Source organism: Eretmochelys imbricata, chromosome 8 (assembly GCF_965152235.1).
Source record: "Eretmochelys imbricata isolate rEreImb1 chromosome 8, rEreImb1.hap1, whole genome shotgun sequence".
Taxonomy (NCBI): Eukaryota; Metazoa; Chordata; order Testudines; family Cheloniidae; genus Eretmochelys; species Eretmochelys imbricata.
The window spans coordinates 83,806,410-83,833,823 of NC_135579.1; the positions used below are offsets into that span (position 1 = coordinate 83,806,410).

Genomic DNA, 27,414 nt, shown 5'->3' on the forward strand with positions numbered 1-27,414 from the left:
ATTTCCAAGAAGTGTTTTGCTAGACATGTTGTATCACATACCCTTCCAGGTCATTCATGGCAATGTTCTGGAGTTCGCCTAACACTTCAGTTGGTGTCAGAGGTAAAAGGTTAACTTATAAAGGAACCCAAGGAAGCAAGAACATCCACGATTAAAGGAGAAAAGCAGGTCTAAAACTGCCCTTTAGTGAATAACTGGAGCTATTTGCTCACATGGCAGATGGCAAGGAACTAGAAGAAAAGGGGAAAAAAAAAAACTTGCCATGATTTGGAGGGAGGGGGAGTTTAGAGTGCTTTATTTGATTTATATTTATCAGTTATCCATATTTTATGGAGCTTTAGGCAAGATCAAACCCAAGTGTACTACGGCATAAATTACGACTCTTAGCATTTGTCCATACTTTTTATTTGTATTATGTCTTCATTACAAGAAAGATAACTTTAAAAATACAAATCTGCCCCATAAATGCTCATTGAAAGTACAGTTGTTGACGGAAAGATCAATCATGCAAACTTAAACTATGGACTGGTGCAACAGCACGGTAAGAGGATGCAATTACTTCACAAGACTGTCAAATAAGTTTGGGGTGTTTTGGCTACCAGTATACCAAAAGCATTTTGGCTGAGTAGATGGAAATATCATATGATTTTGCATATTTTTGTGCAGATATTTTGGAAAGATAGATTGTTAAAAATACAAGCAACAGGAATCAAACAATCCCTGCCTCTTTTTTTTTCTTCTTTTTTTTCTTTTTGACTGTCATTTTCAAAGTTTGGCAGTGCCACTAGAAGACAACAGATGAGGATCCAAAACTGAAATTTACACTTGGAATACTTAGAGAGTATGATTTAATAGTATCTGCTAATCTTTATATATAATGGCTGCTGAACAACTTCACATGCTAATTTTTAACAGTGAAATATGCAATTATTATTAGCATGGAGAAATATCTGTTTGCACTTTTTTAATTGTACCAACATTACTCAGTTCATGTTTTCAGCAAAGAACAAAGGTATCCCTGCCCAATTAGAAAATTGTTACAATATACAGCAAATTCTACCAGCACAGCAAAGATTTCACAGCAGTTTTGTCTGTGCGATGGCAACAGATGGACAGACCTCTACAATATTTGTTAATTTCTGCATGTTCCGTTCATTTTTTCAATGCATTTACAGTGTTTTGGGGAAGCGTTAAAAGTCTGTTCAACTTCCACAGCTCCACAAATTAGCATGACTAATTCCAGGAATATTCCATTATCAAGCACAATGGCAGAGAACAGATTTCAACCACTATAAATCAGGAACAAGCTAAGTGTTAGCACAAAAATGAACAGTGTTAATTAATGAAAGAAAAAAAATAACCTCATTGCAATGAGACACAGCAATCCTGAAAGTCTTTGCTATATGGCAGTTGACGGAGCTGACCGCTGATTGTGCAATACATATGATTATATTCAAATGCATGATACTATAAATATAAACTGGAGCTGCTGTTCACCATGCTGCTTTTAACCTGTGCAAACAATTTGATAAACAACATACAGTACTAGTGTGGTTTTAGTGTGGAGACCATTTTGTATTTAGCATACTGTATGATTATAAATAAAAGATTTATTTTAAAATAACATTGAATACCACATGCACTAATTCCAGATACCTCTCAAAACAGCAGATATTGCTTTGAACAGCATTTTAGTCAAGTGTGACAAGTGCACATAAGATGAAACTTTTGCGTATAAACCATTACTGTACTTCTGCTGAAAGAGACAATGCTTCCTCTTCCTTTTTCAGAAAGCAGTCAACTGCTGTGCAAACTTGAAGAAAAACCTCTTCTGGCGTTCCTTCTGCATTTATCTATTAAAACAAAAAGTATGTTACATAGAAATGATGTTGTGAACATCAGCCCATGCTGATTACGTTGTAACAATTTAAATTACCCATGTTGTCTAAATAATTGATCCAAAGGACTCAGAGCAGTACTAATTCTGGGTTATTGGATTTGGGATTGGATTTATAAACATGCTCCTTAAGAAAATCCTACTGTAGTGTCTGCAGCTTCATTAAATGCTGAACTGGAAAACAGCGTATTCATTTCTTATGCTTCCACTAGATCACGTGGAGGTTTTGTAGGTCGCTCAATTGTACATTGATCTTTCTGCAGAGTCCTCTGAAGTTTAAAATATCGTAACAACTTTGATATATGGAAAGGACTCTCAAATTTTTGGGATTCTATTTTAACACTATTTTATGTTAAACATAAACTCAATAAAATAGCCCCATTTAATACTGGTAAAAAAAAAAATAAGTCCCTAGCACTGACTTGTGTACTGTTTTCTTGTCATTTGAAGTGTCACTGCATATAATCCTATGATGTAAGGGCTTTCAGGCAACAGCTCCCAACCTAGCATGTCAGTTTTGAGTTTTTTGTATTTCAAGCTTTGTGAATTTGTTCCAGTTTTTTCATGACCTTTGGGCAGTGCATGTTCTGCAGTGGGCACTGCTTTTGTTCTGGTCCATTGCTCACTTTCTTCAAAAGAGATGATAAGTCTGAGTTGTTCTCTTTAGCCTTGTGTTCTTCACAGATTCTGCTTTGACCAAATTTTCTCCTGGCTGTTAGACTAACTTTGGAGAACTGACTAAGAAAGAGTAAAACTGTTTCCTATGCTGTGGAATAATTACCAGTGTTTTGGCTGTGGGGAACAGAGTTTACAGCCATTAATTGTTCTGTGTATTATATGGGAAACGTGTAGATTAATACAGTGATTGAGTGAGATCTGGAAACAGCTTATTTCTTTTCATTATGGATCGATTTTCTTCGTTTGTATTTAGTGTCAGATGCTTTTTTTTATTCTGAGTTTCATCTTTGGCCTATTAAAACCATTCACACACCTCTCTAAATTTTTATATTTTGTATTCCAGAAATATCTGCAAACAGGATCTGTAATCCAATCTATCATGTTTATTACCACTGATAAATAATGGCTTCATCTATGTAGTGAAACAGAATTTGAGATCTGAACTAAAGTTTCAATCTCTAATTCAATTGTTTCTTCGAAAGTATGAAACTCTACACTGTATGCACACAAAATACATATTTTAGAGCCAGCAAAATTTCAGTGCAAGAAAAGTTCCTCAAAATTCTTTTATTTCTCAAATTTTTAAAATATAACATTAGCTGCCCATTCAGGGCTCTATGTGCCTATCCCATAATTTTAAAATCACTAAATAAAGACCTGTCCATAACTAGAGCACCTCAGCACATTCCCTCCTCAACAGCCTTAGAGAAGAGGGGGAAAGGATATGTTTTGCAATGTGCCCAAAGGTTAACAACTCTGGATTTTGGTGGATCCAATGGGGATGGAGGGGGGTAACATCTAAAAATCAAGGATACCCGGTAGCCTATGTCTCCTACTCTCCCTCCTACCGATTGAAACAAGTGAGGTGACAATATCCACCACTGTAGTACCCCATGAGACAGTTCATGGGGCAGCGGAACTATTGCCCACAACTACACTCTGGGTTCTCTTAGGAGTAAAAGAACAGACACACCCAGGAAAGGATCCATCCACCCCTCCTTGTGTTCACAAACAAACCAATTAGATCTCATGGTCAACTGTATTGTAGGCCGAAGACAAAGAATCAGCACAAGCACGTTAGTGTACAACCTCAAAGATATGAACACCAGAGTTACGGACTTACTGGTCAACTGGACACCATGTAGAACCGGAAATAATCAATCAGGCAGCAGTGGAGACCAAAAAAACCCAGCAGCAAGTACCGTATTGCCTTGGGGCTTCAGCCATGGGGCCAAGGAGGGGGGGGGTCAGGGCTCTTGGTCAATGGGGGAGGGGGAACTCGGGGCTTCTGACCATCGGGAGCACCAGGGCTCAGGGTTTTAGACCTGGGGTGAGCGCTGGGACTCGGGGCTTCAGCCCCGCAGCTCTGTTCCCAGCTTCAGCCCCGGGGGGGGGGCCACCAGGACTCAGGACTTTGCTAAAGGGGGAGTGCTGGTTTCAGCCCCAGCACTCCCCTCATGGCTAAAGTCCCGAGCCCCGGTGTGCCCGCACCCCTGGCAGAAACTGGAGGGAGGAGAATGGAGCTGTGGGGAGCCCTGGTGCCCCCTGTGGGGCAGAAGCTGGGAATGGAACTGCTGGGCTGAAGCCCCAACCCGAGCTCCCTCCAGCTCTAAAGCCCTGAGCTCTGGTGCTCCTGCGGGGCAGAAACCCAGAACGCTGGTGCCTCGAGGGTCAGAAGCCCCTCACCCATCCCCCGTGGCTGCAGCCCCAACCCCCCAGTGGCTGAAGTCCATAATGTCTTGTTCAGAGTTAGGGAACATTTCAGATTTATGAACAACCTCCATTCCCGAGATCCTGTATCTTCAACCATTGCTGGGAGGAGGTTAGCAAATGCAACCAGTGTAGTTGCCTTGCTACCACCTTCTGGGGGTATGTCTACATTGCAATAAAAGACCCACAGCTGGCCCAGTTCAGCTGACTGGGGTTCACAGGACTTGGCTGTGGGGCTAAAATTTGTAATTTACACGTTTGGGCTTGGGCTGTAGCCTGGGCTCTGAAAGCCCGTGAGGGGAGTGGGGATCTCAGAGCCCAGGCTCCAGCTTGAGCCCAAAAATCTGCACTGCAGCCTGAACCCCGTAAGCCTTAATCAACTGACCCGGGCTCTGAGACTCGCTGCTGCAGGTTTTTTATTGCAGTGGAGACTTCCCGTCAGTGACTCTTCCTAACAATGGGAGCTAGAACACAGGCCAATAGCCAGACTGTCAGCATCAAGAGTTGGTTTCCTGAACATGGGATTTGCAATACTTTATTTAAGAGCTGCTGGAATCTATCCACTCAATGGGAAACACTGACAATTTTGACCAACAATGGGCCCCGTACCACCACCACCACTGGCCCTCACCAGACATGAAGGGAAAAGGTCCAACTCGCAGGATATAGCACAAAGTTATCCCAGCACCTGTATGATTTCAGCGAGCAGCACTGCCTGAAAGAGAAGTTTGTTCCTTCAAGTGTATGATGGACCCTGCAAGATAAGAACTTACAAATGGTACGGTAAGTTCAAGACTGTGTGTCCTCTGTTGTGAGCTAGATCTAAATACAGTATTAAGGCTCTCTGGTTTTTGTGGTGCATCTGATTGGAAATTCCACTGCAGTTTTAGGTAAATTCCAACACGGAGGGTTTTAGTGTGAAGTCTGAAAATGAATATTACACTCAGTCCTTTAGTCCTTGTGTTGTTTATTTTGGTGGTATTTTCAGTTTATTTTATACTTCCCCATATTTTTATTTCATTGCATGACTTAGTATTGAAAATGCATAACTTGAAATTGCCACAGAGGAAATGGAGCTTTTGACTATAGAAACAAGACCATGTAGGTACCCTTACGGTAAAGCATATAGTGTTGGATGCTATCAGAGACTGGACAATCCACGAGATGGTCTTATCCAGTATGACAATTTCTATGAATAATTGTTGGGGGTTTTGTAACAGCTATGCAAAAAGTCTGCAATAAGTAACTAAAAGTTTCTTTTACTTCTCCTTAACCAGCACATGACTTAACTACTTTTCAGAGCTGTTATTAAAAGTAGAAGGAAAAAACTGCATCTGGATTGACATTTTGTAGGCTAAACTTCAGGCTGATGTAATTTGAAATAGGGAAGTTTTATGAATCCCTAAAAATCCACTGGGCCAGGCTGCTTACATTATTTGCTAAGTGCACACTCTTTTTATTTAGCTGTCTATTTGAACATGAAGTATCCTAGGAATACACCTACTCAGCTACTGTAAACCAAGGTTGGGATCTTGCTTGATTGCCTATGGCATTGCTGTTAATATTACTTATTAAACTCCTACATACTGTCAATAAACGAAGCTTTAAAGGATGAGTCAGATATTAAGAATAATCAGAATTTGTCTTTCTCAGTAAAAAGCAGAACTACTGAATAAACCACTATTACATTAGATATCAAGCCTGATTTTTAAAGGTATTTAGGCACCTAAAGATGCAGACAGATGCCTAGTGGGATTTTCAAAAGCACCTATGTGACTAACTCCCCTGGAAATCAATGGGGGTGAGGCACTTACGCACTTTTGAAAATCCTACTAGGTGCCTATTTGTGGTCATGTCTACACTTATGGTGGGGTGTGTACACACACAGCATGCCAGCTAGAAAGGGTATAAATAGCACTGTAAATAGTGAGGCACTGCTTAGGCGAGTAGTAGACTACACACCTGAACCCCTCGGCTACAGTCCCAGACCACCCTCCAACCCCCAGCAGCGCTTCCCAAGTCTACACAGCTATTTTTAGCAATGTAGTGGCCCGCTGCCAGAGACTTTCCCTGCCACAGTGAAAGGCTCCAGCAACAGGGGAGAGGCAGCAGGGAAAGGATCTAGCAGGGGGGCAGAGGGAAAAGAGCTGGCAGGGAGCTTCCCTGCTGCTGGAGCCTTAACTCGCTGCCTCCCCCTGCCAGAGCCTTTCACTGCCATGTGTAACTACACACCTCAGTGACAAGTGTGGATGCAGCCTGCCTTTCAGTCCAGCATGTAGCTACACAGATAGAATAGCCTGTATCTTTAGGCACCCAAATACAATAAGAAACCAGACCCATACTCTGCTTCACTTAACCATTATACTGTGGAAGACAACTTATAATTCCTCAAAAACCCTGTCCCTGTGGATAACCATGTTCAATGGCAAAAAGAGTAAAATATATTTGTGGTTCATAATTTGATTTTGTACTAGAAAAAAAAATCAACATTTGCTATAAAACCTTTTAGCCTACAAACCATGTGTGCTGCAGTGCTCCTGAGATGCAGCCTGCCCTAAATTGTGTCTTTGTTTATACAGTCCTTTCCAAAAGAAGCACCTAATTTGGATTCACATGTGGCTATCACACATAATAAATGTGAGTATGGTTCCATAAGTTAGTTCTTGCACCTGGGATTGACTGTTGCCATGAGTTTTCCTATTGTAACTAAACCTTGACTTTTGCGTTTTTGTTCTGAAATTTTTCACTTTTCTGTTTTTCTGCCATAACAAGCAGCTACCCCAAAATGACATAGTTCAATAGTTAACTGCAAATTTATATCAGCTTTCTGAATTAAAATAGTGCAGCAGCTTTGTATTTCTGAAAAAACAACACTCAACAGCATGAATGCTTCTGTATTAAGGAAGTTACAGTCTTTGTTCCTTTCAAAAGTACTTTCTGCACTTACATGTAGGATAGGAATAATCTGTAAAAACAATCTGTAGTCGTCGTTACCAGCTGGGTGCACTGCGTCACACATGGTAGGGATCATAGAGAACTGAATTGCCTCTAATACCAAGATTTTAAATTCCTTAAATGGAAAAACTTCTATCCCACCGTTACAGTCACTTTGATGCCCAGAATAGGGTTTGGAAGCTATCTGCTCAAATGGAAAATGTGCAGATTAGAAACAAACAAACTAAACCCCCAAACCCCTTCAATTCTATCCCCTTTATTCTCTCTGCTTAGATTTCTTTTGAAACTGCACATCAATGTGGCACACTCCCTGTGCCTCTGCTCAGCTGAGCTTTCAAAAGGTTCACTATCACAGGGCTGTTACTCTGAAACCATTTATTCCTGTCAGGGTCACAGACAGTGGGAATCATTTGCATATTAAGATTCCAATACCTTTGTTGGGTGCAGGGCCTTAGTTGCTGAATAGAAGCAGTTAGCAGTTATCTTTTGTTCAAAGAGTGACTTCAAATGGAGACCTGACCTTCCGGCCACAATAATCTGACACTGTCGAATCATCATTTCAAGAATCCTATTGACTCCAAAGGTTCTTGGTCTCCATAACGTCCTTAAGGCTCCTTCCACAAATGTTCTAACAGTAAATCTAATGCAGTTAATGAACAAACTAAGGTTTGATGTTTGGGCTCTTTATAAAATATGGTGCCCCTACTTGATGGTCCACAACTCTACCTTCCCCACCTAACTGACATTTAACTGGCACCCTTGCTGGCCAAAGATTACATGAGCCAGGAAAGTGATCTGTCACTCATTCATAGAGGGCCATTCCCATGTATCATGGTGCTATACAGCAGTAGGGAAAGTGACTCTTCAAAACAAAGACTAACAAGTCTAGCCCACAAAGAAAACATTTTCAGCTCAGACTTAAACCACTAAACAGGGTGAGCTACATTCATATCCTTTGTCAGAGTGACCTAAAGAGGGGCAAACTACAAAGTGTTTGAAACACCTACATGTAGGAGCTGGAGAAAACAGTAAGAAACCATTGCTAGGATGTGATAATGCGCTGTGTGTGTCTGTTCCTTTCAACAGCAGGACCATGAACACTAATAAGACCAAGTAAAGGGAGAAAGAGAGACTATCAACGGGAGTGACAAATGTTCTAGGAATGCATTTTTGGATGGAGTGAAAGCTATGGTTGCAGTTAATGGCTGAGGCTGGCAAGAATCCTGTTATTTATTTATGTATTTATATTGATTCCCTATCCCCCAACGAGTCTGCACCCTAACTGGGCAGTGAACAGCTAGAGGCAAGGTAGGGATGAAACATAAAGTAGATGATTGAGCAGGTGGCAGTGACTGGCACACAACTTGTTTATTTTTTTTAACGCCCCCCCCATTACTACATTAAGGGGGCAGAGGGCACTTGGCCTTATTAGGTGACTGATACAGTCCTCTATCGGTGATATAATAGAACGCGGGGACTAATTGTTTAGTGGAAGAAAGGACTTTTTAAAAACAAAATTAAAAGCACAAAAATATAGCAAACAGATTCTTGACTCTGTACCAAGTAAACGAGACATTATAACCAGAGACTCGGGAGGCAGTACTGGGCAGTCAGTAAGAAATTTCAGAAGACAAAAGGGAAGTTTGGAACCTGCTCACATGTAAACTTCAGGCAGTTGAAATGCACCCACCTCTCCTCTCACTCAAGCTGAAACACATCCCTGGGCCGCGGGGTGATGTACCAATTGAGGCCACTCTAGGCCTTGTGCTGGCCTTTTGCGCCAAGGTGAATTTCTCCCGTGCACACGTAGCCCCTCCAGTTCCTGACTGAAGAGCTGGTGAGCTGCGAAGTGGAGGGAAGCTTGCACTGCGACTGCCCCGCACTGTACCTGTTCTGTGGCTAAATGGGGGGACTCGGGTGCCAGGGCTGCCACTCTGACCCCGGGTCTCAGCCTTAAATTCACTTCCAAATGTTGAAACCAAATAAAAATAGTCTTCTCTTTGACAAGCCAGTTGACAACTCTGTCTTTTTGCTCTGTGCCAACGCAAAGGCTGGCTCTTTTAGAAGTGCTGCATCCTTATGCTCCTGAGAGCTGCAACATGGAACATTTAAGTAAGATTGCTAATCTCCCTGCAAGTAAAAGCACAAGCAGTATTTGGTCATGTACTGAGGCAGGCTGCATTTAAAAATAAAGACAACTGTGATTTTCAAAGCAGCCTAAGGGAGCTGGGTAGGATTTGGGCCCCTTAAACACCTTTTCAAATCCCACCCTATGCCCTTTTAAATCCTTCCCAATCCCTCAAAATAGGGTTTGTCAGATTTAAAGGGGCATACATTTTGTGTGGGCCCTTAGCACAGCAGCGAATTTCATATGTTGGGAGCACAGGCCTGAGCAGGAGGGGTTTCCCAGCATCAGTGAGGTGGAGTAGGACTTGTTTCACCTTTAAGTCCCAATACACTGGCCAGAAACCCTCCCTCCTTCCCTGCACACAGCGCCCTTCTAATGACTCCTTCCCACCTAAGAATGAACTAGGTTCCTAAGGGTGAAAACATAAGTTATGTTTAAAATAAAATGCAAGTATACGAAATACATATCTCGAAATGCTTTTACAGAAAGACTCTATCCTGTACACATAGCTAGATCCATAAAGTAACAAAGCCTGTGACAAATTCCTTGATCTAGAATACAAGGAAGTTGTGATCAGAAGTAGTACTGGATTTTTCTATTTTTCACCTGACTTCCACTCCACTTCTCTAGCTCAGAGAGCACACAAGTGTGCCAGTGGTGATATCAATGATGCCATTTCCACCTGAGACCTCCCTCCCTCCAGGGCAGAAGCCCCTAGCCCCGCCACAGAGCAGCACACAGCAGTCTGAATAATATATTGCAACTTGGTATGAGTGAGAAAGCAAAACCCATGCCCTGCAAATTGCAAATTTCCCCTCCACCAGTGATACTCAGATCTCAGTAAGAAAAGGAGTACGTGTGGCACCTTAGAGACTAACCAATTTTTTTGAGCATAAGCTTTCGTGAGCTACAGCTCACTTCATCGGATGCATTCCGATGAAGTGAGCTGTAGCTCACGAAAGCTTATGCTCAAATAAATTGGTTAGTCTCTAAGGTGCCACACGTACTCCTTTTCTTTTTGCAGATATAGATTAACACGGCTGCTACTCTGAAACCTGTCAGATCTCCGTGGTTCAGGAGCAATCAACATTACCCAAAAGAGCGCCAGCCATGTGAATTAATTCATTTACTATATATTACTCTCACAGCAAAATGACTGACCAAGTGTTATTATTTTATCCACTACAATTTTTTGTTCACATAATACAGGGGTGGCCAAACCTCTGCTCTTGAGTCGCATGCGGCTCTTTTACAATTAAAGCGCGGTTCGTGGAGCCCCCCGCATCCTCACTCCACTCTCCACCTAACAAACTGGGGCAGGGGGAACTCAGAGCTTCTGCCCTGTGGCAGAGTGGTGGGGTTTGGGGCTTCTGCCCTGTGGGGCTGGAGGGGGGGGGTCTCAGGTGGAATTGACATCATTGATATCACCACTGGCCCTTTCCTGGGTGCAGGGGCCCAAGATGGAACTGGAAGATGTAATTTACTTCCCAGTGCCAGCAAGAACGAATCTGGCCCCAGGTCAAGGCACAAATGAGTGACTGGGGAACCCTGGGCTATGCATGATTCGGAACTTCTTTCTGTCCTCCTTTAAGGTGATCTGTGAATGTGGGGGGAGGGGTGACCATTGTATGCCAAGGCACATCAACATCAATCAATTAAACTTATATTTGTTTTCCTCTTGCAGCTCTACCAAGTGCTGCTTATTCATTCTTTTTACTTAAACTAAAGTCACGCTATGAGGGTCAGATCCTCAGCAAGTGTAAAAAGATGTGGCTCTATTGAAATTAGTGGCCCTATGCCATTTACACCAGCTGAAGATCTGTCCCTAATGGGCTATGTAAACCTGGTGTGGAGGTGTGTGTTCAGTTCTGCACAGGAGGGAGGTTTAGATGTCACACTAAGGTTATTTATGCTACCCTGGGTCCTGGGTGACCATGCAGAGAAGTATACACAGATTTTTTTAAATAAAAGATTTTAATAGGAGAAGATGCTATGTTTGTGGTGCTGCATGGTATTCTAGGTGAATCTGCCTTTTTATGCTTTAAAATTGTTTTCCAGAAGTCAGACATTTGATTGCAGAAGTTGCATAATGCAGGCTGCTCCACTTGGTGTTTGAAAGTAACAGTGTATTTTACAGAGACTATTTGAAATTGCCGATGCCAGTCTGTGCGCAGGAGAAAATAAATCAAGCAAGAGAAAGATGAAATCAAATCAGAATATGAGCTCTGTGGGAGGCTGGCAGGAATTGAGCGCAGTTTATAAATGGTCCTTCCATCACTAATCCTGAAACACCATTCACATAATGGAAGAGGAGAACAATAGCTTAATTCAAAAGTTAAGTAATTTACCTTGCATAACTGTGTCTTCTTTTCATAATATGCAATCATGGGCTCGGTTGCTTGGTAGTACGTTTCAATTTGTTTCATGACAGTTTCGGCATCATCAGTATTCAAAAGGTGATTGCTCATGGTCTCAGTGGAGCAGTCCAGGCAGAGCACAAGTTTTGGCTCCCCAATCTACAGAAACAGAGAAACAATAATTAGTCCAAATGCTGGGCTGCAAAAATCTGGTTTTGTTTATTAACCCAAATTTTTTCAGATAAGCTATCTGATTAGTCATATAATTAAAGCAAGACCAACTCTCTTCAGCAAACAAGTTATTCAATGAATTTAGCCCCTCTTCTATTTGTGATTTGCCAGCAGGTAGATTATTAGGGAGGAGGGATAGCTCAGTGGTTTAACCATTAGCCTGCTAAACTCAGGGTTGTGAGTTCAATCCTTGAAGGGGCCATTTAGGGATCGGGGGCAAAAATTGGGGATTGGTCCTGCTTTGAGCAGGGGGTTGGACTAGATGACCTCCTGAGGTCCCTTCCAACCCTGATATTCTATGATTATTAACAAATAATTGTGTTATACAGCAGAGGCCTTAGTCAGGACAATGGCCTTCCTGTGTTAGGGCAAACACATACAAAGATACAGGCCTAGCCCTGAAGTAATTACAAGCTAAGAACCAGTCTAGGGCTTTGAGAATTTGTTTGCTATTTGCAATTATCCAACAAATGCTTTATGCAAACACACTCCAGTTTCTGGAGTGCCCACTATAAGTATTCAGTGTTTGCTGGCCAAGCTTTGTGACTAATCACATGGTATTGTTTTTAATTCCATGATTGGATGACTATAACTTGGATAGTTTCAAGTGCAACTAGGTGGTTTCACATGAACATGTGTAATTGCATGCAAATAAAAGAACTATATACAAACACACATAATCTTGTGTATGAATGTCCCCAAATGTTTATGTCAACAAAACCCTGCCTGAATAGCAATTATACAGTCAATAAGGGATTTAAGAATGCCATCCAATGTAATTCACTGCATTTACTCTAACAAATGTTCATAGATACTTTACTGCAGTATTTGCCTGGGTCTACTTGAGATGTAACTCTCCATCCCTATGGCTCCAGTATAAACAAAAAGATGTGTTATATCACTTTGATTTATGCAGAGATGAATTATTTCTAACTCATATAAGAAGAAACCTAGCATTGTGTGCTCAAACTGTGAAGCTGCCTTCCCTGGGGAGGCTTTGACCTTTTCCAAGGGAGGCGCAAGTGAACCACGGCAAAATGAAACAGGTTTGTGTGGGTTTTTCTTTTTTCATTCTTGGGACATGGCAAAGACAGTCAATTTCTGAATTAAATAGAAGATTATATTACATGCATTTACTTGTTCCCAGCTGAAAAAGAAGCTGTAAAAATAAGAGGAAAAAACCAACCCAGGCAGGTCACACTGTTCCCATGTTATAAAATATCGTGTGTGTGTGTGTGAGATCCTTACAAAAATTCTGAGGATGACTCCCAGTAATTAATTGTAAAGGGCAGTCATGGATGTTTCTCTACATGTTGGGTTAAGAAAGCTGCAGTGCACATTATCCTGCAGCCTGTTCAGCCAAAAACTCCCATTGACACTGAATTTTATCTGAGCAAGAACTGTAGGACTGAGCCTACTATGCAATAAACTGCATGGAGATCATAAAATCATAGAAATGTAGAGCTGAAAGGGATCTCAATGGGTCATCAAGTCCAGCCCGTTGCGCTGATGCAGGACCAAGTAAACCTAAACCATCCTTGACAGGTGTTTGTCTAACCTGTTTTTAAAAACCTCCAGTGAGGGAGATTCTATAACCTCCCTTGGAAGCCTACTTCAGAACTTAACTACCCTTATAGTTCGAAAGTTTTGCTAATATCTAACCGAAATCTCCTGTGCTAAATAATCACATTACTTCTTGTCCTACCTTCAATGGACATGGAGAACAATTGATCACTATCCTCTTTATAACAGCCCTTAGCATTTTCGAAAGCTGTTATCAGGTCATACCTTAGTCTTTTTTTTCCCCCCTCTAGACTAAACATGCCCAGTTGTTTTAACTTTTCCTAATAGGTCAGATTTTCTAAACCTCTTACCACCTATGTTGCTGTCCTCTGGCCTAAGTGTGGTGCCCAGTACTGGACACGATACTACAGTTGAGGCCTTCCCAGTGCTGAGTAGAGTGGGACAGTTAACTCCCATATCTTACATACAACTCCTGTTAATACACCCCAGAATATTACCCTTTTTTGCAACTGCATCACATTGCTGACTCATATTCATTTGTGATCCATTATAACTCCTGGATCCTTTTCTCTGCAGTACTACTGCCTAGCCAAGTTATTCCCTACCTTGTGTGTGTGCATTTCATTTGCCTTTCTAAGAGTAGTATTTTGCATTTATCTGTACTGAATTTCATCTTGTTGATTTCAGACCAATTCTCCAATTTGTCAAGGTTGTTTTGAATTCTAATTCTGTCCTCCAAAGTGCTTGCAATCTCTCCCAGCACGGTACCATTTGTAAATTCTTAAGTGTACTCTCTCCTCCATTACCTCATTCATTAATGAAAATATTGAATAGTACCAGACCCAAGACAGATCGCTGTGTGAATCCACTAGATACGTCCTTCCAGTTTGACAGCAAACCACTGCTGAACTACTCTTTGAGTATTATCTTTCAACCAACTGTGCATCCATTTTATAGTAATATAATCTAGACCACATTTTCCTAGTTTGTTTACGAGAATCGCATGTCAGACTGTGCCAAAAGCCTTACTAAAAAATCACAATATATCTTGTCTACTGCTTCCCCCCCATCCACTAGGCCAGTAACCCCATCAAAAAAGGAAATTGTTTGTTTGTCAGGATTTGTTCTTGACAAATCCATTCTGGCTATTACTTATAACCCTATTATCCTCTAGGTGCTTACAAATTGATTAAGAATTTGTTCCAGTATCTTTCCAGGTATTGAAATTAGGCCAACTGGTCTATAATTCCCTAGCTCTTCTTTGTTCCCCTTTTTAAAGATAGGTACTATGTTTGCTCTTCTCCAGTTCTCTGGAACCTCACCCATCTTCCATGAGTTTTTGAAGATAATTGCTAATGGTTCCGAGATTGCTTCAGCTAGTTCCTTAAGTACCCTAGGATGAATTTCATCAGGCTTGCCAACTTGAAAACATTTAACTTATATACATATCCTTTAAACTACTGTTTCCTAATTTTGGCTTGTGTTCCTTTTCTCTTGTAGTAATATTAATTGTGTTGAGTAGCTGTCACCACTAACCCTTTTAGTGAAGACTGAAGCAAAATAAGCATTAAAAATCTCAGCCTTCTTGATGTCATCAGTTATTAGCTCTCTTTCTCCACTAGGTAGAGACCTGAAATCCTACACTTTCCTTTGTCTTTCTCTCGCTCTTAATGTATTTTAATAAACTCTTCTTATTGCCTTTTATGTCCCTTGCTTGGTGTAACTCATTTTGTGCCTTAGCTTTTTAATGACCAACACATATAATGAGAATGTCAGATATGATCTCCATCCACATATGTCTGAAGTTCTTTGAAAGGGACAGACAATTAAATATGCTCTCTATTCTTTTCCATCCCAGCAGGGATTTGGAGGGCTTCTCTCTAGGAAAAAGTGGCCATTGATTTCATTAGTGACCAGGAGCTAGAGAGCTTTATCATTGGCTGTAAAAGAGCCTCAGATGACTGACATGTGGACCTCCCAGAAAGAAAGATGCTCTCCTGGAGTCCATTCTTTTAAGCAGGCAGTACCTTAAAGGTAAGTTTTTAAACGTAAATATTCACAGTAGCTGAAGAATAAGGGAGGTGGCTTGGACTATGAACAGTTCAGCCTGTTTTTCTGCTTCCTTACGTACTGAATTTCTAAGAGGCAGCTAAGGCTCAGCTGTAACATCTGGTCTTATGCTATGGGAGCCTCTCTCTCTCTCTAGCAGTGGGACAGTCCCATGACAGGCTTTCATTCCTAGGGCTTTTCAGCATAACCAAGGAAAGACTAATGGCAGCACTGCCTGCAATGTTGTCTTCTTGGATTTAAAATGAAAGGGTCCAGAAGTAGTTTTAAATATGACAAGTTGTTATCAAGAGATGCAGAACTACACCAATACTATCTGTGCCTAAAGTAAATGCCCACATTGCCCACTTGTGGCTAAGTTATTCATGGGTTAATGTTCCCTCCAAATCCAAAGCAAGATAAATGGGCCAGAGTCTGCCCACAGTTATGATGGTGTCAATCTGGAGTAATTCCTCTAACTTCAGTACAGTCATGATGTAACTTTTATAAAGAGGATATCAAGGGCTCAGCTGACTGATAGGTAACTATGTTACCTGGGATGGTAAACCAAGTATATTTTACTTTTGAAAATCCATGTGATTCTGCTGAGACTGCATATAAACTCACCTACTCTCTGGTATTATGTTTTTCAATATATATACAGCAGTTATACTTTCAGTCTGAGTAATTTTTATTCCAAATTAATGGAAACAACAAGAAAGAACAATGTGTGCGTGTCCTCAGTAACGTGCTGCTTCAACTCTGTCCTGCAAAACAGACAACAGAATCCTAGGGATTTAAAGGTGTGGTACACAGAAAACAAAATCATATTGATTATACAGCTACATATGCCACACCTGCAGGCTGTCACAGTGAGGTACTGAGTGCCCTCAACTCCCATTGACATTATATGGATTGAAGGTGCTCAGCACCTTATAAGAGGGTCTCAGCACCTTCCTGAATTGGGTCTGTAAGGCTTTCTGTTATAAATTAAAAGGGACCTAATTTCTGAGATTCCTTGGTAAATGCTCTTCTCTCTCAGGTTCATCACAGATAATGGAGAAAACTAAAGAGCCAACAGAAGAAAATGACCTTAGGTTCAGTACATTTAAGAATGGCTTCCAAAGCGAGAGTAGCATCTCCATCCCAGAATAAAGACTGCTATAAGCTTTGTTGTCAAGACAACCAAAGGAGTGTTTGTGAACAGTGAAATGATTCCAACACTGCAAAGACGAAATAATTCCTTGTCATTTCTAGAAGCACATTGGGCAACTTTTTCCAAGTATGGGAGCAGCAGCTAGCAAAATGTACATATTGTAAAACGAGCTCTCCCCAAATCTCCTCCCTTCCACTCGACCTTTCTTCCAAAACAGTGGAGCGCTCTGCTGTGGATTCACCATTGTATGTCAGCTGGAGCTGGCATCACTTTTGACTTGGTGCTAGCTCTGACCCACAAAACTTGATGCTCAAGAGACATACCAGAACGAATCCTGAAATTCCTGTTTGGAACATGACTATGATGCAAATCTCTCTTTTTCTGCTGCTTTGGATTCAACCAGGTTCCTACATTTAGAGCACTATGAATTCTGTGATGCATCCACTAAGCAAGGGACTACAACTCCCATTAGCCCCTTCCCCAATGCACATTCCTCTTCCTCCTGGCCAGGTAAGGGAAAAGGTCATGAATCAGGAAGTTGCCACTCCAGGCTCTGTTTGGAAACAGTGGTTGTATGGAAAGTGAGGAACTGCAGGAAAGTTGAAGCAGCAGTCACATGGCAAACAGGGAGCTGGAAAGAAGCTGAATTCAGAGAGTCAACCCCTGGAACTGGTATGTAGGCGTGCCAACCCTCCAGGATTGACCTGGAGTCTCCAGGAATTAAAAAGTAATCTTTCATGAACAATTGTGTCATGTGATGAAACCTCCAGGAATACGTCCAACCTAAATTGGCAACCCTAATTGTATGTAGAGCCATGCGTGGAACAGGCTGTAACTAGCGGGTGCAGCTCTGTGTGGGACTTATGGAGGAGCAGCAATGGCTGGGCAGGGCACGAGTGTAGAGGAACCCCAATGAGAGAAGTTAACTGAGCCTGGCTTAGAAACCTGCAAGCACCTATTTGCTTGGAGCAAAAACTGGACTGTAGAGGGCACCCCAGGCACTAGGCCTGTAGGGCCCTGACTCTCGACTATACTGTCCCAGGGACCCGAACAGGAACGAATATTGTTCACTTTGAACTGTAACTGTTTAAGCCTCAGTACCTAGGATAGTAGCCGCCTTTCCCTTTCCTGACAGCCTTAAAATACCCTTTCACTTAGCCATATATCTCAGTGGTTACTGGGACTCACTAGGGCTGGTGCCTACTACATCTACAGTGCTTGCCTAGAATAACTTTCATAGTAGGATAGGCTGGGCCACTGGTTAGGATAGCACACTGGGACTCAGAAAACACCACTTCAGTTCCCTGCTCTGTCACATGCTTTCTGTGTGACATTGAGCGAGTCACTTGGGGTACACCCACATTAGGAAAAAAGGTTTTATAACCATGTTAGCCAACATGCCATAAAATCCCAGTGTGAACAAGACGGCTGTAGCTTTAAGATGTTAGCACATTGAGGTAAACACCAGGTGGAGCCTAGTACAGTAGAACTTCAGATTTATGAACACCAGAGTTACAAACTGACCGGTTAACCACACATCTCATTTGGAACCGGAAGTACACAATCAGACAGCAGCAGAGACCAAAATATAAAAATAAATAAAAAAAAAGCTAATACAGTACAATACTGTGTTAAACCTAAACTACTTAGAAAAAAAATAAAAGGAAAGTTTAAAAAAAAAAAGATTTGACAAGGTAAGGAAACTGTTTCTGTGCTTCTTTCATTTAAATTAAGATGGTTAAAAGCAGCATTTTTCTTCTGTGCAGTAATGTTTCAAAGCTGTATTAAGTCAATGTTCAGTTGTAAACGTTTGAAAGAATCACCAAAAGGTTTTGTTCAGCGTTACAAACATTTCAGAGTTACGAACAACCTCCATTCCTGAGGTGTCCATAACTCTGAGGTTCTACTGTATTTATGTTGAACTGTTAATGTGTTAAAACCACAACTGTCTTATCCATGCTAGGATGTTACCATGTATTAATTACCACATGTTAGCTACCACATGATTTAAAAAAAAGTACCTTCTTTCCTTGAAAGGCCTTAGTCTCACTCTGCCTCAGTTCCCCATCTTAAAAATGGGATAATACATTCTTACCACAAAAGGGGGAGGAGGGCAGTGAGAATAAAATCCATTGACAACTGAAGGTGCTCAGATACTGTAGAAAGGAGCTCGACAGTACTGCTCCATATAAGGGAGGCACAAACTGTCCCACAATGCCCAATGATGCAGGATATGGAACAATTCTAGGATGCTTCTGAGTGCCCTCAACTCTCACTGACTCTGATGTATTGGGTCTTTAGAATGTTTCCATAGGGCTACTTGCAGAGTAAGATATTACTCAAACTGTCCCTATGTAATTTACTCAAAACTATCTTAGGAGAGCAGCATTAAGTTATTGATAAACAGCATTCTCCCCACCCCACCTCTCACAGCTACAGGAGCGTAATACTAGTTCCATTTAAAATAAAAAATATGTCTGAGAGAATATGATGGCTTGGAACTAGTGCTGGGGTGCATGGATTCATGAGGAAATTAGTTTAGGGCTTCTAAGCTTTGTAATTATTTCTATAAGAACTATTTCTGAAGCTTTCTAAATAGTATATATTTTTAATACTCGTAATGATTTTCACATATGCTGTACATATACAGCCTCACCAAATTCCTGATGTCACCTCTTGTCATTCATTCAAACTTAATGCGGTGAGGACATATTATTAAAATGCCCTTTAAAAGAAAAAAATGACATTAATCATCAATCATGACTAATTTAAAATGTTTCAAAAATTTACTGAGTTACCTACAACCAAATTCGCCCCTGGTGGAACTCAAGCGGATTCAGTGTTGGTACACCAGGGATGACTTTGGTGACTAGTATTTTTCAGCTAAGTAATAAATATCTGGATCTTTATATTTTGTTCCAGAAGCTGATAAGGATTCAGTGTTGTACAGCCACCAGTGGGCTCCTGCAATGCCCATAGAGCTTAATCCAGGAAACAGTATCTGTGGAATTCTGGGAGCGATTCCTTCCTCTGGTCCAGACCCTACATGCTGCTCTGGCAATGAATAGGGGCTGCAAACAGCCCAGAGGGGCCTGAGGGAAAACTCCCCAAGAGCAGGCACTGAGTTGGGCCATGACACATACTGCTCAGGCCGTTGTGGCTTGCACCTCAAGTAATAGGCACAAAGAGTGGGCAGCAGGTTAGGAGCCTCCAGGCCTGTCTAAGTTACACTGAGGGCCATTTCAGCCCCTGCAGTAGCCCAAAAGCTACCTTTGTTTCCCCTTGCCCTGAGTTGTGTCTCTTGGAGACCCAGTACAGAATCTGATCTTCTGTCTCTAGCTGTCGTATCTCTCACCACTCATATGGATCCTTCAGATGTCCCTCCTGTAGCAGTGCTATGCAGCAGGTGGCCTCTGAGGATGTGCCCTTCCCTTATTTTCCTCTAATGTCACCATCTGGGTGTTAGCTCTCCAAAAGTGCCAGTGAGGGGTAGGGTGACCACCAATCCCTAACTGGGCAGGAGAGTCCTGAAATGTACATTTCAAGTCCCAGTCCAAATGCCCCGGATCAGAATTTGTCCTGGATTCCCTGTGGTGCCACTCCACGCCTGCCCAAGGTGGCACCAGTCTCTTCCTGGTGGGTGGACTGAGGTGGGCCTTAGCCCCCCTCTTGCCATGAGGCCCCACCCCATGCTCCTCCTCTTCCCACCTGAGGCCCCACCTCTGTCCAGGCCAGAAGCCGGGCAGTAGTAAAAGCCACCCAGGGAGCCTGGGCCACTGTGGGGAGCCCTGGACCCTCCACCTGCCCTGGGTGGCACAGACGGGGGAGGCAGGGTCACAGGCTCAGGGCTGTTCTTGGACAACCTGGCACCCCCACCCAGGGCAGGTGGAAGGTCCGAGTCTCCCCATAGCGGCCTGGGCTCCCTGGGCAGCAATTACCACTGCCTGGCTCAGGCTTGGCTGGGGGGCGAGGCCTCCCAATGAAGAAGAGGAGCAGGGGGGCAGGGTCATGGAGGGAGGGTGGGGCTCCTGCATCTGTCCTGTTTTTGCATTTTGAAATGGCAGTCACCCTAGTGAGGGGTGAGTTAAATGGTGGCCAGATATGAGAGTGGAACTCACTCAGTTAGGCCACTGCAGGCACCTCATCAGGTAACTGGACTCTGGCTGTGCATTCTGCACATTAAGAGGGCTGAGGTTTGAAGTGGGACCTTGGTGATCTGTTGGCAGCTCAACACTACCAGGTAGCTCCCCTTTGGGCAAGCCTGTAGGAGCTGTGCTAAATTTGTCTCAGCTGGAAGTTCACCATTTCAAGTTATACAGATCAAACACACATGAACTATCAATATACTGAGTAGGAGCCTGAGCCTGAAAACCTTTGCTCAGTTGAGCCTGAAAACCTTTGCTTATTTATACTACTCAATACTTTATTTGCATCAGAAAGAACTACTCATTTGAGTAAGAAATCAGATCCTATTTCAGGTATAGTCACTTCCAATAAGTGCAATCACTATAAGTTTATTTGTCCAGTGGTGCTGCCCTTTGCCCCTTTCCCCTTGGATACAGTTTCTCCAGTCCTGCCCCCCGCCCTCCCAACTCTGCAAAGACATGCAAATGCGTGTGGAGCTTATCAGAGGCAGAGAGGGAACATTTCTGTGGGAGTCTCTTTGTTAAATTGGCACATGCTATTGGAAAGAGACATGGGAGAATTACTTAATTTTGTGCACAGGGAGGCACTAATGGACCAAAAATGAATCTGTGACCTGCCCAGCTTTATTGCTAATTACCTTGACTGGGTGCTGAAGCCATTTCTCCCACCTCCTATGGCTTTTGTGATTCTTTCGTAATGAACAGAATCTATATAAAGTAACTAAAGGTTCATGGGACGAACTCGATGACTCAATAAGTCTTTACAACATTTTAAATCAGTTACAAGACAATGGTGTAGAGTGAAGGTGTAATATAATGGAATACATAATTATTATTTTCCTCCAGGATATAAACTAATCAGCCACTCCAGTTCTGCTTTTTCATAGTGGTAGTGAGCTTGTGCAAATTCAGTGCAGGCACTTATTTAGAGAGAATGGAATATTTTCTGCAGGCTGAGAAATCAATAACTGAGACTTCTCTGTGAGTCTTTGTGCATAGTGAAAAAATCAATAGCTTCCTTAATCTTTGTAAACTACCACACAAAAACTTGCAAAATGCTCTTTTATGAATATTTCAACATGTTGCCTACCACAATAATTTGGCCTGTGCTTTGCTCAGTCACAATGGTTGCAGGCACTGAGAGCTCTGACTCAACCTAAAGAAAGCGCTTAATAATGATGATACATGCATCTCATAGTGCTTGAAATTCTATTACGCCACACTGCCTTTCAATGAGAGATGCAGTAGCAGCACAAGCAAACTGAAGGTATAGCTATAGGGAGAAAAGTGACTCTCAGAATGGCAGTGTCTTACTAAACAGAATTGCTCGTGTCTATATTTAATGTAACTTAAATGGCTAAAATCAATTTTTATTTCTTCTGGCACTGCAGACACCATACAATTGGGGGAGCAAGTTGGATTCACTGTATTGCTGGTATTCCAGATCCCCAGTGGTCAATAACAACACTCTACTCTCTTAGCCAACAAACTGGAACAGTGGCTTATAAAGAGTCATATCTGTCAAAACTAGGGACCCGAGTAGCTGATTTGTGAGTCAGATGCAAGTTGAATTTTAATATCAGCAATGATGGTAAATAACTAGATGTTCACCTTGCATTCAAATTCTTCTCCTTGTTTCACATCCCGTGGATACCCATCAATCAGAAATCCCTTTGTGTCTCCTAAACTGGCAATCATGGCTTCCTTCAGTAGTGCCAAAACAATATCCTGTATTGAAGAAAAAGAATTCTTTGGTTACTAATAAATATTGCTTTAAAGGGTTCAGTTTTTACACATGGACTTTAATCTTATGTCTTCAGGAAGTACTATAACTCTGCTTTGCTTCGAGCAGGTCCCTTGAAAGCTGGCTTTTTTTCCCCGAGCTGCCCAGGGAGAGGATAGTTTGCCATGGGGAGAAATTGCTTTCCCTCAGGAACAGATATGTTACACAAACCCAGAACCAGGGTGAGAACAAATCCTGTTCTGAATTTTCCAGGATCTTCCCTGTTGTGATGCGCTGTTGTTGTGGGACAGATCTGAGTCTCAAAATCAATTTGGGGGCTGTGACAGACAGACACTATCCTGTAATAGCCTGAACAAACCTTATGGAATTAAGATAAACTTTACTGCAGTAAGTTAAACTGTACTGACTTAATACATTTGGAGTACATTGTATTAAAATACAGTTGTGTGTGTGTTACTATGGCACCCTATGCACCTTCTTTAGTTGGGAGGGGGGATGCTAATATAATTCCACCATTATCAGCCCTTTGACACCCCTCCCCCCAAGGTCTGTATATACTAGTTCAAATCAGATTCTTCAGGAACCAACAAGCAAAGAAATGGTTTTTGGATAAACAGCGTGGTTTTAAACTGGCTGATGGCCTTTCTCCTGATCCTTCAAATGGACAGGACCCCGGTCCATGCGGGCCGCAGTTATTAGCATAGGGTTGAAAGGACTGGACCTACTGAGGTCCCATAAAACTGGGTGCTTGTTCTGAGCTGAAGCTGTGAAGAACTGGTAACCACAAAGAATCCCCTTAGGTGAGGAGCTGAAGAACTGCTCGTGTCAGAATCCATGTTAGGGTTAAAGTTAATTCTGGTAAGCTTATTAGCATGTGTGTGTGTGTGTGTGTGTGTGTTCTTTTATTGTTTTTAATATGTTTTCTCTGTAGTGTTTTTACCTTAAGAATAAAGCAGGCTTGCATAGGAAGTGCTGTGTGGTAACTTAGAACTGTAGCAATTACACCTAACCATCTCTGATGAGAAAGCAAGCAGGTGTCATTGGGCAACCTGCCTGTGCTGGAAATAACACAATGAAGGCAGGAAGCTGTGCAGCCTGGAAATACCCCAGTCAGAAGGGAAAGAGACATGGGTCCCCATCCAGAAAGGCAACAACTGAGGGGCTGGAAGCCTGAGTATTCCCTTGCTCAGTCACTGAGGGGATATACAGGTGCAGTTGCCCTGAACTGTGGGGACCATGAAACTTCATGACATTATAATGATACTTCACAACCTGATTGTATTTTGACACAGCATCACATTGTGTCAATGCAATGTCATGGTATCTTGCTGTAAATGACAAGAGAGTTTGTCCCATCAGACAAACTGGGGAAGATAACAACACTAAGCTAGACCCAGTACTCCTTTTAATTTCCTATGGGCGGCATTTCTTGATGCCTTATATTAAAACACACATCTCTTGATCTAACTGCACTTGCTGCACATCATAGTGTCCCTGATTCTGGCCTGCAGCCTGGCCCTTTATGCTGCTCATATGCTGTAAAGTAGGGGGAACCTCTCCCGCCCCTCTGCCCCACATCTGGGAATTATTGCAGTTCAGAGGGATTTCCTGGCCACAGCCTGGAATAACAGCCCCTACACTCTTCACGTTCCCCATCAGTTGGCACTCAGCTATTCAGGGCTGCCAGCCAGTTCCTTAGGGAGCCATTGCAGTTAATGTAAATTAAAATAGTTGCTAGGGATGCTCCAATTTACACTGAAGGCCATGCCAGATCTGGGACTAGCCCAGAATTTGGAAGCTGTAAAAGTGGCATAAAGTTCCCTTTGCTGCTACTTCTGTGTTGCATCTCTTGCAAGGTGTAGCATGCAATCTGGCCCACTGTGTTTAATAATTAATCTACCATAGGGAATTTATGGGTATGGTGTGAGAAGGGATAACTATGTCCCCGGTATATAAAAGAAAGAGAAATGCCATATATCTGGGAATTAGGGATCCTCTCTACCAAGCTCTAGGCTTACTTCCCCTCAGATGGGAATACATACCAGTGCAGCTTTCCTATTTCCACACTTTTTAAGGGACACCCGGTTCCCCCTTTATTTTTCAAATGAAACTGCAGCTTACTCCAGGCACCAGTTCGCCACATTCCATGATGTCTTTGATCAGTTTGCTCCTCTCTGATGATGATGTTAATTCACATCGGAGGAGGTCACCAACGGACAGATGTGTAAATCCGTATTTCTGTGCTAATTGTTCACACTGGATTCCTTTGCCAGAGCCGGGACCACCTTCACGAGTGGGAAAAAAATCTAGAGTTAGAAAAAGAAATTGCAGGGAGCTGAGCAATTGGCCTTTTTATTAATCACTGCAGTTGGGAAAATGTAATGAAAATGACATGACTTCTTGTACTGACTGGGCATTCAAGTACATAGTTAGTTAAAGCATTCTGTGCAGAAACTGCCTGGTAACATGCTGCCATTAAGTAACACTGCTGTGAAGAGAGCAAGCCCCCTGATGGAGCTTTTTAGCTCTTAAAATAAGTTGTTCCTCCTTTTCCCCTTTTTCCTCTTCATTATGTGGTAACTATTTGAGGGACCAGAAATTAGTGTAACTTTCAGTGCCATTAACAGATTCTCCTTTCACACTGGTGTACCAGTGGAAGACCGTGGAATCAGCAATATAACTTAATGGCAGTAAATTACCAGGCAGCAAGTGCACAGAATTTCTTAGCTAATTAACTGTGACCTGAAGGCCCACCCAGTACAAAAAGTGATGGTATTTTCTAGTGCAGGGATGCACCAATAGGTAGCAGAAGATTCCGCCCGCCCCTTCCCCAGGGGGAGCCAGTTTCTTTTGTGGTTTGTCCATTCCAGTGGCTGACAGAGTAAACTGGAAGCTTTATTCATTCTCCACAGTGCTGGTAGATACTGGTTTGTTCTCCAGATGTATCACAGAACGGAACGGCAGGCAAGCCCAGGAGTTTGACTGGCTTTGCCTCCAATGGAGGGCTTATAGCTCAGCAGTGGCTGGACTACATACACAGAGGATCTTTCTGCCTATGTTTGGTTTATTATCTAACCTAGTCCGGGCACAGGCTGCATGGGAAGCAGGAAGCCTGTTTCTGAGGCAGGGATCAGGTTACAAGTACATAGTACTGCCAACCTCAAGCCATCAAAAATCATGTTATAGTCCCCAAATCATGAGATTTTAAAGAAAGTCAGAAAGAAATTGTGTTTTGTGGTCTGTCTTTTGATTTTTGAACTCTCCCTGCCCATTGCTGGTGTGTGTGTGAGACAATGTGTCTGCCCACTCTCCCAGATTTCCTGGGAAAGGTGACTGTTGCTCCTACTGCAGCAGCTTTCACTCCCACATCACCCTGACCCCTGCCCAGCACTTAATTCTTAGCTTCCCCTTTCCCTCACATCTGCCCAGCCGCCCCTACCCCCTCCCGTCTCACCTCTGGGCTGGGCATTGCAGAGAAGGGGGAAGAGCTGATGAACTGGGGCTGTTGCTCACAGGACAGGAAGGCTGCTGGCCTCTTCCTGCTCCTTCCTCCTCTCTCTCTTCCTGTGAGAAACTGAGAATAGCTTTGGGAGCTGGGGGGGGAGGGAGCTCTTTCTGCAGTAGCTTTGATTGCTTGCTCTAACCCAGGAGGCAGGGCAGGGGGCAGACAGCCAGTCAGAGGAGGATTTTCCCCAGGCAGAGCTCAAATTTGTTAGAGCACTGAAGCTCCCAGGCCATCAGGAGAAGGGCTCCAGCCCAGCCAAAATCCCATCACGCATGGAAAAACTGTGAGAGTTGGCCACCCTGAGTGCAGTTCCAGCCTTGGGGCACCAGGATATTAGCCCTTCTGGAGCCAGTCTCACTAGACCCTCCAACCTTAAAACGGTTTTCAGCCCTGCCTGGGGAAAACTCTTTCTGAGTGTCTGGCTCCCCCAGGACCTGCCTCCTGGGGAAGAGCAGCCAATCAGGGCTGCTGCAGGAGGCAGGCAGAGCCCCCTCCCCCATCCTTTCAGGAGCTGAGAACATTTCTGGGTTGGCAGGGTGAGGAGAGGGAGCAGCCACTGACATTGTCACAAGAGCGGAGGAAGAAGCAGAAAGGCCTAAGTGGCTCAGGACAGCTCTGCTTCCCCCTTTCCCACCAGTCTGCTCCTCCCTCACCTCTCCATCCCTGCAACACCAGCCTGGGAAGAGGGTGAGGGGACAAAGAACCCCTGGAGCTGCCCCTCACCAGCCTGGGAGGTGGGTGAAGAACTCCTGGAGCTGCAGGAGGAGCAGAGGTGTGTTGGGAGGAGGGCCAGGGGCCTATATGAAGCTAGGAAGGGGGCAGAATGAATTGAATGGCCAGCCTGTGGGATGGGCAGATATGGGTCTAGGGTGGCAGAATTGCTCAATTAGAATATTTGGGTTTGGGGAGAAGCTGGAGGCTCGGCAGCACCATTAACAGGCAGCATTTTATACAAGTCTGTGTAACTGGACCTCAGCTGGGTCTTCCAGGGTGAGAGCATCTGCAGGAGGCACCAAAAAAGTCACCTTTCTCTGTACATTTGGGAGAGCTGGTAACACTGTCATTGTTGCACATGGGGGTAAGGGAGAGTTCAAAAATCAAAAGACAGCCCAAAACCACAGTATAATTGTTAGAAGTAAACCTCATGATTTGGGTGTCTGACTCCGAATTTTTGAACGTTTGAGGTTGGCAATCAACACTGTTAACTCTTTACTATCCAGATACTATGCATACTACTCCACTATGTGACTGAGTCCAAGATTCATCCATTTTTCTTTCTTGATTGCTTTAGTGGATGAATATGGGCTGACGCACTCATGAATTTAGCCATCAGTCCCC

The 27,414-nt window shown here is 43.0% G+C and overlaps 1 protein-coding gene across 1 annotated transcript in view; it reads right to left on the bottom strand.

Moving 5' to 3' along the window:
• Positions 1–1,665: 1,665 nt before the first annotated feature.
• The window catches only part of AK5 (adenylate kinase 5), a 147,650-nt gene continuing 121,901 nt past the window's right edge, over positions 1,666–27,414 (bottom strand). Inside the window, exons 11-14 of the mRNA XM_077824575.1 lie at positions 24,693–24,856; positions 22,439–22,555; positions 11,717–11,884; positions 1,666–1,853 (exon numbers count right to left, since the gene is read on the bottom strand). Coding sequence (XP_077680701.1) covers positions 1,743–1,853; positions 11,717–11,884; positions 22,439–22,555; positions 24,693–24,856 — 560 coding nt within the window. The 3' untranslated portion in view covers positions 1,666–1,742. The remainder of the gene's footprint in view (positions 1,854–11,716; positions 11,885–22,438; positions 22,556–24,692; positions 24,857–27,414) is intronic.